The following is a 12,105-nucleotide window of genomic DNA, read 5'->3' on the forward strand; positions in this document are numbered from 1 at the left end:
CAGTAGTTTCATACAAAAAAAATGTGGCTTGTTTATACAGAGAGATGTGTGTTCTTCGACGTGATTATTTCTTTGTGTACTGTATGTCGGTGTGTTTAAGTTTGTTTTTGTCAGCGCACATACAATACCTGTAATACCTGTAATATCTATTTGATTGTAAGCATGTGTATGTGTGTACAGTATTTGCTTGCGTATATTTCTATGTGTAGTGTGACTTTCTGTGATTTTATGCAGTTTACTATTCTGTTAGTCAGCACCTCGACCAACTTTTTTGGGGTGTGCGTCAGCTCCAGCTTTTTACTGTATTTGTGTGTCAAAGTCAAACTAAGATGCTTAGTCATGGTTAAACTCAGCGTCCGTCTTACACCTCCTCCCCCTCCCTCTCTTCCTTCACAGACTGCCCGAGAACAGGATGTTAATGCTTGATGGAATGCCTGCAGTCCGAGTCAAAGCCGAGCCCCTGGAATCGGAACACGGGGTAAGAGAGCAGTTTTCCAAACAATTCCTATTTTTCCTTCCTCCTTTTTTTTCTTTCCTCCTATCGACAATAGCCCTATAATCACTCCTGGGGAGGAGGAAGAGCTCGAGATAGAGAGAGAGAGGAAGAGAAAGAGAGTTAGTGACAGAGAGGGAGGGAGGGAGTACAAGGGAAGAGAGTGCGGGGGCTCGGAGGAGTGGTCGTAGAGAGTGGTGGTGAGGAGGAGAGGAGAGGAGAGGGCTAAGCAGCTGCGGTCAGAATGCATAAAGGACTTACAGTGAGGTTGCTTTAGCTAGCAGGGAATCCATGTTGGCAGGGGGGCAGAGTAACTGCTTCAGGGAGAGACACAAGGAAAACTCCCAAAACTAAGTATCTCTCTCTCTCTCTCTTGCTTCTCTGTCTCTCCTGCCCTCTCTTTCCCCCTCTCTCTCTGCCTCTCTCCAATTCAAAATCGAAACACACATACACACACAGTCTCAGTCTCTCCCTATAAGTCTCTTTCTCTCCTTAACTCGCTGTATGCTGGAATCTGTCTCTCTCAGTCCTCTGCCTAAAGCCAACCAACTCTGTCTTTCTATCTATACAAACACTCACTATCATCCCTCCACCTCTCCCTCCATCTCTCTCACGCGCCTACACACAGTCTCTCTCACCCTTCATTCTCTCCCACTATCCCCCACTCTCCCCCTCAGACATACTTCCAGCTCCAATCCTGTCTCAGTTCAATTCAAGACTGGCATGAAATGTAAGGACGTTTCTTCACAATTTGCAACAACTGCGACTAGAATTTTGTTTCAGGCATCGAACAATACGAGTCATAGTAGGATAAGAAGTGAAAAACAAAGAAAGCTCTCTCGCTCCCTCTCTCTCTCTGAGTCACGATTCTCTTAATACTCTTCCTGTAACACGATGCTCTTGCCCACCTGAGCATAGCTGCCCTCCAAACTGTCACCATAATATGCACAAAAAACGGACACTTTCATGGGTGTTTGGTATGTTTCATCCTTTGCTTTGCCCTTAATTTGCATAATTAGCTACCTTAGATGGGATGCATACTGTAGTGTAGTAAGTAAAGTGTAGGTCTTGTACCATTCCTCGCTGCAAAGCTGCCAGTTATGACGTAATTGCAATTAGTTTTGGCCACTGCGTGAAGTCTCTGTACTGTAACAGGAGTCCAAAGATATGCTATATTGTTGTTTAGTGCTCTTTAGTCAAAAAATCATCAGCTACAGACATGAAGTGGTCTTCTGCTGTGCAGAAGCTGTTGCTAGGTTACGATAGAGCTTTGTGTAGCTGTTACAGCTGTGTGTGTGTGCAGAGGAGTCCAGCCAGTGTTTTATTTTTAGTGATGGCTGTCACCATGATGAATAGTATATCAGTTATCAATAACTTGTTGATTCTAATGCGTTTTGTAATTGGAGATGTGATGTCTGCGACAGGGTGGGCTCATTTCTGAATTGAGTTGGGGTCTTTCATTCCAATACAAGTGTCCAATTTGAATTAAATTAGAATGAAAGGAAATATAATTTATGCTGAGCAAAAATGTAAACAAGTAAAGTGTTGGTCCCGTGTTTCATGAGCTGAAATAAAAGATCCCAGAAATGTTCTACTCGCATATTTCTCTCAAATTTTGAGCACAAATTTGTTTACATCCCTGTTAGTGAGAATGTTTCCTTTGCCAAGATAATCCATCCACCTGACAGGTGTGGCATATCAAGAAACTGATTAAACAGCATATCATTACACAGGTGCACCTTGTGCTGGGGGCAATAAAGGCCACTCTAAAAATGTGCAGTTTTGTCATACATCACAATGCCACAGATGTCCCAAGTTTTGAGGGAGAATGCAATTGGCATGCTGACTGCAGGAATATCTACCAGAGCTGTTGCAAGAGAAGTAAATGTTCATAACATTTCTCTACCATAAGCCGTCTGAGACCAGCCACCCGGACAGCTGATGAAACTATGGGTTTGCACAACAGATGTATTGTCATAAACCGTCTCAGGGAAGCTCATCTGCATGTTTGGGGTTATAGTATGGGCAGGCATAAGTTAGAGACAACGAACACACTTGTATTTTATCAAAGGCAATTTGAATGCACAGAGATACGGGGACGAGATCATGAGGCCCATTGTCGTGCCATTGTCCGCCGCCATCATCTCATGTTTCAGCATTATAATGGATGGCCCCATGTCACAAGGATCTGTACACAATTCCTGGAAGCTAAAAATGTCCCAGTTCTTCCATGGCCTGCATACTCACGTGTCACCCACTGAGCATGTTTGGGATGCTCTGGATATACGTAAATTTCAGCGTGTTCCAGTTCCTGCCAATATGCAGCAACTTCGCACAGCCCTTGAAGAGGAGTGGGACAACATTCCACAGGCCACAATCAACATCTGGATAACATGTGTGAAATCCTTGATAATGTATGTGATATCAACAGAGATGTATTTTCTGGTTGATTTAAATATTGACTGGCTTCATCAAGAAAAAGCTTCAAACTGTAACCAGTACCTGCAACCTGGTTCAGGTCATCAGTCAACTTACCAGGGTAGTTAGAAACAGCACAGGAATTAAATCATCAACATGTATTGATCACATCTTTACCAATGCTACAGAAATGTGCTTGAAAGCAGTATCCAGATCCATCGGATGAAGTGATCACAATATAGTAGCCATATCTAGGAAAACCAAAGTTCCAAAGGTTGGACCTAATACAGTGTTTAAGAGGTCATACAATACGTTTTGTAGTGATTCCTATGTTGTTGATGTAAAGAATATTTGTTGGGTCGTGGTGTGTAATGAAGAGCAAACAGACGTTGCACTTGACACATTTATGAAATTGCTGTAAAAACTTTTAAATCCCCGTGGATTGATGAGGAAATTAAACATTTTATGGTTGAGAGAAATGGGGGAAAAGAAATGGCAAATAAGTCTGGCTGCACAATCGATTGGCAAACATACTGCAAATTGAGAGATCATGTGACTAAACTGAAGAAAAAAAAGCTTTGAAGCACCTTCAATGAAATTTTGGGAAAAAAGGCAAACTCAGCTCCATCATTCATTGAATCACATGGCTCATTCATTAAAAAAACGACTTATGTTGCCAAGTACTTTTATGATTTTTTCATTGGCAAGATTTGCCAAGTACTTTTATGATTTTTTCATTGGCAAGATTAGCAAACTTTGGCATGACATGCCAGCAACAAACGCTGCATTACACATCCAAGTATATCTGACCAAATTATGAAAGACAAGAATTGTAATTTTGAATTCTGTAAAGTGAGTGTGGAAGAGGTGAAACAATTATTTTTGTCTGTCAACAATGACAAACCACCGGAGTCTGGAAACTTACTGAGGTTAATGGCAGATGATATTATCACTCCTATTTGCCATATCTTCAATTTAAGCCTATTAGAAAGTGTGTGCCCTCAGGCCTGGAGGGAAGCAAAAGTCATTCTGCTACCTAATAATAGTAAAGCCCTCTTTACTGGCTCAAATAGCCGACCAATCAGTCTGTTACCAACCTGTTACCAACTTTCAGGACATTCAACAAGCACTTAGACAAATGACTGATGATTGGCTAAGAGACATTGATAATAAAACGATTGTGGGGGATGTTTCATTAGACTTCAGTGTGGCTTTTGACATTATCGATCATAGTCTGCTATTCAAATAGCCACCCTTTGCCTTGATGACAGCTCTCTCAACCAGCTTATTTTCTTTTTCAACAGTCTTGAAGTAGTTCCATATATAGTCCCGTATATCCACATATGCTGAGCACGTGTTGGCTGCTTTTCTTTCACTCTGCGGTCCAACTCATCCCAAACCATCTCAATTTGGTTGAGGTCAGGTGATTGTGGAGGCCAGGTCATCTGATGCAGCACTCCATCACTCTCCTTCTTGGTAAAATAGCCCTTACACAGCCTGGAGGTGTGTTGGGTCATTGTCCTGTTGGAGAACAAATGATTGTCCCACTAAGCCCAAACCAGTTGGGATGGCGTTTCACTGCAGAATCCTGTGGTAGCCATGCTGGTTAAGTATGCCTTGAATTCTAAATAAATCACAGACAGTGTCACCAGCAAAGTACCATAACACCTCCTCCACGCTTTACGGTGGGAAATACACATGCGGAGATCATCTGTTCACCCACACCACATCTCACAAACACTCGGCGGTTGGAATCAAAAAACACCAATTTGGAATCCAGACCAGAGCACAAATTTCCACCGGTCTAATGTCCATTGCTCGTGTTTGCTCGGCCTCCGAGGGTAAAAATCAAGAAAAACACTTGAATGAGTAGGTGGAATCCCGGAAAATATTCCAGTCTGTGTAAGCAAAACAGACCTGTAGCTTAGCGTCTGCTTCATCTGATCACTTTTTTATTGATGTAGTCACTGGAGCTTCCTGCTTAAATTTTTGCTTGTAAGCAGGAATCAGGAGCATAGAATTATGGTCAGATTTGCCAAATGGAGGGCGAGGGAGAGCTTTGTATGCCTCTCTGTGTGTCACGCCCTGACCGTAGATTGCTTTGTATGTTTCTATTTTTAGTTTGGTCAGGGTGTGATGTGGGTGGGTATTCTATGTTGTAGGTCTAGGTTTTCCTTTTCTATGTGTTTGGCCTGGTATGGTTCTCAATCAGAGGCAGCTGTCTATCGTTGTCTCTGATTGAGAGCCATACTTAGGTAGCCTGTTTTCCCATTTTGAGTTGTGGGTGATTATTTTCTGTTTAGTGTTTTTCGTCACCTTACAGGACTGTTCGTTTGTCGTTTTTGTTGTTTTGTTCAGTGTTCTGTTGTTTTATTAAAATAATGAACCCTTACCACGCTGCACCTTGGTCCTCCTCTCCTTCTCCCGACGACGTTCGTGACACTGTGTGTGGAGAAAAGGTGGTCGAGAGTTTTTTTCCTCTGGTTGCACATTTAACATGCTGATAGAAATTTGGTAAAACAGATTTAAGTTTCCCTGCATTAAAGGCTACTGGAGCGCAGCCTCTGAGTGAGCGTTTTCTTGTTTGCTTATGGCGGAATACATCTCATTCAGTGCTGTCTTAGTGCTAGCCTCTGACTGTGGTGGTATGTAGACAGCTACGAAAAATACAGATGAAAACTTTCTACGTAGATAGTGTGGTCTACAGCTTATCATGAGATACTCTACCGCAGGCGAGCAATAGCTCAAGACTTCCTTTGATTTGATTTGATTTGTGTTCTAAAACTTTTGTCCGGTAATGTATGTGTTATGGCTTTACACCCCTGCTATATTGTGGATAAAGAGTTACCTGTCTAACAGAACACAGAGGGTGTTCTTTAATGGAAGCCTCTCCAACATAATCCAGGTAGAATCAGGAATTCTCCAGGGCAGCTGTCTAAGCCCCTTACTTTTTCAATCTTTACTAATGACATGACAGTGTGTAAAACCAGTGTGTCTATGTATTCAGATGACTCAACACATTACATGTGAGCTACTACAGCAACTTAACCCTTTCACACGTACCATCACATGGGTGTGATCGTTCTACAGTGGTCCCTGAAGCGTACGATCACACCCGTGTGATTAGAACACTCATTTAGAACGCTCATTTAGAACGGCCAGTTTCGAATGACGCAACAATCAGCGTTTGAGTTGGCCACACTTTTTTCAGAAACTATTTACACAAACACAGTCCTTACAAAGTTATGTCCAGAATGTGAGCAGTTTATTTTGGGATGCAATGTTCAGATATTCACAGAAGTATATATAGCATAACACAATAATCCTAACCGGAAAAATGTAGGCTACATTTGTCCTAGCGCTAACTGAGGAAAGATTGACCCAACACACGCAGTCATATTTTCTAACTCTCGGCTGACAAAAGACAATATGAATTAGCTAATAGCAATTACTATGTATAATTAATCACATCACGGGTGAGCTCACCATTGATCGAAATAATTAGGTAAAGCACTTTTTAGAAATCGAAAGTAATCCGACGATTAGTTTCAGCACGCACCCATGCATTTTTTCCTCACAGAAACCGAAGACAATAAGAGAAGACGAGATGAGTTTGGTCTGTTTATAGTATGCATGTTGAAGGGGTGTGTCATCTACCGTCGTTCACATCCCACCATTCATTTCCGGAAGTCCTCAAAAAATGAGTGAACTCTTACTCACCTCATTTTGTTATAACATCTTTGGTCAAACAGACGATTACGTGAACCCAGAATGCATTGAATGTCAACAAACATGGCTACACAGCTGGAATTAGCTTAGCTCATCATAATCAGTACAACCTTCAAAAAAGTATTTTACACACATAATATGTGCCCATTACAATCTGTGCAAGAATCGGAATGCATGATTTGTCACCTAGATTTGAAAACATATGAATAAAACCGTAAATGCACAAATAATTGCCACACAAAACATTTTCTGATAGTGATTTATTGATACAAGTGGCGCGTGCCGGCAGTCAACCACGTACCCTCTCACTCTAAACCATTCAGTGTTGTTGTTTATGTATGTAGCTAGTGAGCTAAGCTGAAGCATTAGCAATGTCTTTCAAAAGGAGACAACAAACAAATGTGGAAATTCTGGAGATTTTTTTTAAAATTCTGACAATGAGTCAGAGTATGAAAGTCAGGAATCAGATTCTGACAGTGAGGAGCTGCCCCCCAACCTTGTAGCCATTGAGAACCCTGAATCTGAATTTCCCTTGTCCACTGACGAAGTCCCAGGTCCCTTTGAAGATGCTGGTGGTGATGGAGGCATACCAACAGTGGATGAAGTACAGGAGTTCTGTGGTAGCTGGAAGGCCACCAGTCATTTCACCCCTCCTGGCCCTGCTGTTTGCTTTGGCGAGTCCCAGTCTGGAGTGCAACGCCCCTTGCCATTTCCAACTGAGGCAGAGTGCTTCAAGTTGTTTCTGACAGAGGAGCTGGTGGGAGACATAGTAGAGACCAATCGCTATGCCTTGGAGCTACAGGATAAGAGAGAGCCAGGAGTGGGGGACAACCACAATTAGTGAAATGTATACATTCCTGGTGACAGTAAAGACTGCTTTCTAGTTCTGCTGCTATGACTGCATTTCATCAACGCTACTACCATCCTAAATGACCCGTTATACAAAATAAGAAATGTTAACAGCTGGCAGTAAAGTGGCATGACAAACGAGACGTCCATGTCCTCTCCACTGTCAATACAGCAACCATGTCGGCCACAGGGAAGGTGGACCACCTGACGGGAGAGAGAAACAAACGTCCATGTCGTCTCCACTGTCCATACAGCAACCATGTCGGCCACAGGGAAGGTGGACCACCTGACGGGAGAGAGAAACAAACCAGACAGAGAACCATCAAACCAGACTGCGTGCTTGACTATTACCTCAAAATGGGGGCAGTGGATAAGGCTGACATGATAAACAGCTTTGTGGAATGCACTCAGAAAACGACCAAGTGGTATAAGATATTTTTCCAGGGTAGCGTCAAAATACAACATGCCAATACTTCTGACGCATTTAGCATTGTTTTACAGAACTAATAGAATAATGTAACTAGCTACATAAGCACGATTGAATATAACACCATAAAAGGTGAGTAACATGAGTAACGTTACCTAGCGTGTCCGCGGTTATAAGGAATATACACAAATATATTATGCTCCATTCACACAGTGAGCTACAGTAGAAACGGTATAACACGACACAATAACGTAATTAGGCACTTACTTTGATAGAAACGCAGTCTTGATTTGAAGATGGGTCTCTGTAGTGACGCTTCTAGCACTGAGACACTGTGCCACTTGGGAGTCATAAGGCCAGGGTAGCTTCGAAATACAACACATGCTAATACTTCCCTGACGCAATTAGCATTGTTTTCCAGAGCTAATAGGAGAATGTAGCTAGATACCTAAGCATTGAGTATAACACCATAAATGTTATGAAATGAGTAACGTTACATCGCGTGTCCGCGGTTATAAGGAATATACACAAAAACATGACGTTACAGTAGAAACGACATAACACGACATGCAGAAACTATTATAACGTATTAAGGCACTTTGATAGAAACGCACACATTTCCAAAGGTATTATTGGTAACGAAAACAACTTTGATTTCGATGCAGGCGACAGGTGGAAAATATGAACACGTGTATGCAGGACGGCAGATGAGTAAATGTCCTGCACAAACAATTGAGAAGTGTTTGGGGAATTTTGTCCGGGTCAGAAATGTCAAAAAAATTAATTGGTCCGCAAAAGTAAAAATGACTACTTTTATGTGAATGAATGAGGCGGAACACACCTCATTTCAAACTGTTATTAGAAAATAAAAAACTTGTTAGAAAATAATTTAAAATTGACAAATAAAACAGGCTGCGTGCTTTGGTTTGAGGGCAGCGCAGATTAAATGTACTGTTACATAACAATCACATTCTTGAATGGAGAGAACGTTCTAACATCACGTGCATAAAAAAACTCACGCTGGGGCGACCGTTAGAAATATTTGGAACTCACGCATGAAAGGGTTAAATGACTGCAACACTTAACCTGTTTGGCGTGCAAGCCCGACACCGGTACACTTATGACAACAGCCAGCTCAAAGTGCAGGGCGCGAAATTCAAAAGATATTTTTTTTAAATATTTAACTTTCACACATTAACAAGTCCAATACAGCATATGAAAGGTACACATCTTGTGAATCAAGCCAACATGTCCGATTTTTTAAAATGTTTTACAGGGAAGACAAAATATGTAAATCTATTAGCTAACCACGTTAGCAAAAGACACCACTTTTTTTACTCCAACAGTTTTTTACTCCATCAGTAGCTATCACAAATTCGACCAAATAAAGATATAAATAGCCACTAACCAAGAAACAACTTCATCAGATGACAGTCTGATAACATATTTATTGTATAGCATATGTTTTGTTCGAAAAATGTGCATATTTCAGGTATAAATCATAGTTTACATTGCAGCTACAGTCAGAAATTGCACCGAAAGCAGACAGAAAAATTACAGACACCAACGCCAAATAACTAAATACTCATCATAAAACATTTCTGAAAAATACATAGTGTACAGCAATTGAAAGACAGGCATCTTGTGATTCCAGACAATATTTCCGATTTATCAAGTGTTTTACAGCGAAAACACAATATAGCGTTATATTAGCTTAGCACAATAGCAAACATAACAACAGCATTGATTCAAGGCAAAAATAGCGATAACGTAGAATCCACCAAAATATATTAATTTTTTCACTAACCTTCTCAGAATTCTTCAGATGACAGTCCTGTAACATCATATTACACAATGCATATAGAGTTTGTTCGAAAATGTGCATATTTAGCAGCACAAATCGTGCTTATACAATGAAAATAGTGTCCAAATACTCAAGCAATCTGTCCGGCGCCATCTTGGAAAGGCCCCTATTCTTATCGAAAACTATTCATAAACTTGACTAAAAAAATACAGGTTGGACAGCAATTGAAAGACAAATTAGTTCTTAATGCAATCGCTGAATTACATTTTTAAAATTAACGTTACTGCGCAATGCAGGGTGCGATAAAGCAAGGCTACACTGCAAGTAATGGCGTCTTATGCATTTTACTTTTTCCAACAGAACAATGAATTATCAGCATAAATAGTTCTTACTTTTTGATGAACTGCCATCAGAATCTTGGGAAAGGTGTCCTTTGTCCAAAAGAATCGTTGCTAGGTTGGAGAACGTTGTCTTCAACGTTGCAATTAGCAGTAAACAATAGCCATGTGGGCCAGAGATACCCAACTTCCTACAACGTCACGAAAATAAATACCCGAAAATCGCAATATACTGACATAAACTGATATAATTCGGTTTAAAATAACAACATTACGATGTCTTTAACACCTATATCGAATAAAAACAGAGCCGGATATATCTAGGAGCTAAAACAAGAGCTTCTAACATGACATGCCAAGACCCTCCCTGCGTCAGAGCGAAGAGTGGAAAGATGGGACACCTCGATTCCAAGCAATTTATAACCTTTGGGAACTACGTAGAAACTCCATTTCAAGTCTCCCTATTCGCTGACACCCAGGGGAAGGCGTATGCAGTGCATCTCAACCAATAGAGGACAGGCAAATTAATACACAGGTCTCAGAACAGCCAGCAAAATTGCATTCTGCATTCTGACATACACATAGGAAAATTGCTCTAAGTCGAGTTCTGTTTCACCCACAGATATAATTCAAACGGTTTTAGAAACTAGAGGGTGTTTTCTATCCAATAGTAATAATAATATGCATATTGTACGAGCAAGAATTGAGTACGAGGCCTTTTTGAAATGGGCACCTTTTATCTGGCTACTCAATACTGCCCCTTGAGCCCAAAGAGGTTAACAAAGAGCTGCAGTTAGTTTCAGAATGGGTGGCAAGGAATAAGTTAGTCCTAAATATTTTAAAAACTTGTATTACATTGTATTTGGAACAAATCATTCACTAAACCCTAAGCCTCAACTAAATATTGTAATAAATAATGTGGAACTTGAGCAAGTTTAGGTGACTAAACTGATTGGAGTAACCCTGGATTTTAAACTGTCATTGTCAAAACATATTGATACAACAGTAGCTAAGTCTGGGAGAAGTCTGTCCACAATAAAGTGCAGCTCTTACCTTAACAGTACTATCAACTATGCAGGTCCTACATGCTCTAGTTTTGCTGCACCTGGACTACTGTTCAGTCGTGTGGTCAGGTGCCACAAAGTTGCAATTGGCTCAGAACAGGTCAGCACGGCTGGCCGTTGGATATACAAAGAGAGGAAACGTTAATAATATGCATGTCAATCTCTTCAGGCTCAAAGTGGAGGAGAGATTGACTTCATCACTACTTGTGAGCGGTATTGACATGTTGAAAGCACAGAGCTGTCTGTTTAAATGACTAGCACACAGCTCAGACACCCATGCATACCCCACAATACATGCCACCAAAGCTCTTCACAGTCCCTAATTCCAGAACAGACTATGGGAGGCATACAGTACTACATAGAGCCATGACTACATACCAGGTAACTGATGCAAGCAGTAGAATCAGATTTAAGAAACATTTAAAAATACACCTTATGGAGCAGTGGAGAGTGTGAAGCAACACAAACATAGGCACAGACACATGAATACACACACATTATAACATAAGCACTATACACACACGTACACATTTTGTATTGTAGATATGTGGTAGTGAAGTATGGGCATGAGGGCACCCACTTAGTGTGTTGTGAATTCAATGTATTGTAATGTTTTTTAAATTGTGTAACTGCCTTAATTTTGCCTGACCCATGGAAGAGTAGCTGCTGCCATGGCAGATACAAACAGCCTGATTAACTCAATGCGAAGGAGATGTGTCACGCTGCATGAAGCAAATGGTGGTCACACCAGATACTGACTGTTTTTCTGATCGGTGCCCCTACCTTTTTTTTAAGGTATCTGTGACCAAGTCATATGAAATCCATAGATCAGGGCCAAGTTCATTTATTTCAATTGACTGATTTCCGTTTATGAAATGTCACTAAGTTAAATCTTTGAAATTGTTGCATTTATATTTTTGTTCAGTGCAGTTCAATTGAATGAATTGAAATACAAATGGATCATGTATTTCATACATCATTAT

The 12,105-nt window shown here is 40.8% G+C and overlaps 1 protein-coding gene across 2 annotated transcripts in view; it reads left to right on the plus strand.

Moving 5' to 3' along the window:
• LOC120064479 (Krueppel-like factor 12) overlaps positions 1-12,105 on the plus strand; it is a 161,527-nt gene that overhangs the window by 75,470 nt on the left and 73,952 nt on the right. For both annotated transcript variants that reach the window (XM_039015083.1, XM_039015084.1), the window contains exon 2: positions 397-478. In XM_039015083.1, coding sequence (XP_038871011.1) covers positions 413-478 — 66 coding nt within the window. In that variant the 5' untranslated portion in view covers positions 397-412. The remainder of the gene's footprint in view (positions 1-396; positions 479-12,105) is intronic.

This window comes from Salvelinus namaycush, chromosome 19, assembly GCF_016432855.1.
Source record: "Salvelinus namaycush isolate Seneca chromosome 19, SaNama_1.0, whole genome shotgun sequence".
NCBI classification, from domain to species: Eukaryota; Metazoa; Chordata; class Actinopteri; order Salmoniformes; family Salmonidae; genus Salvelinus; species Salvelinus namaycush.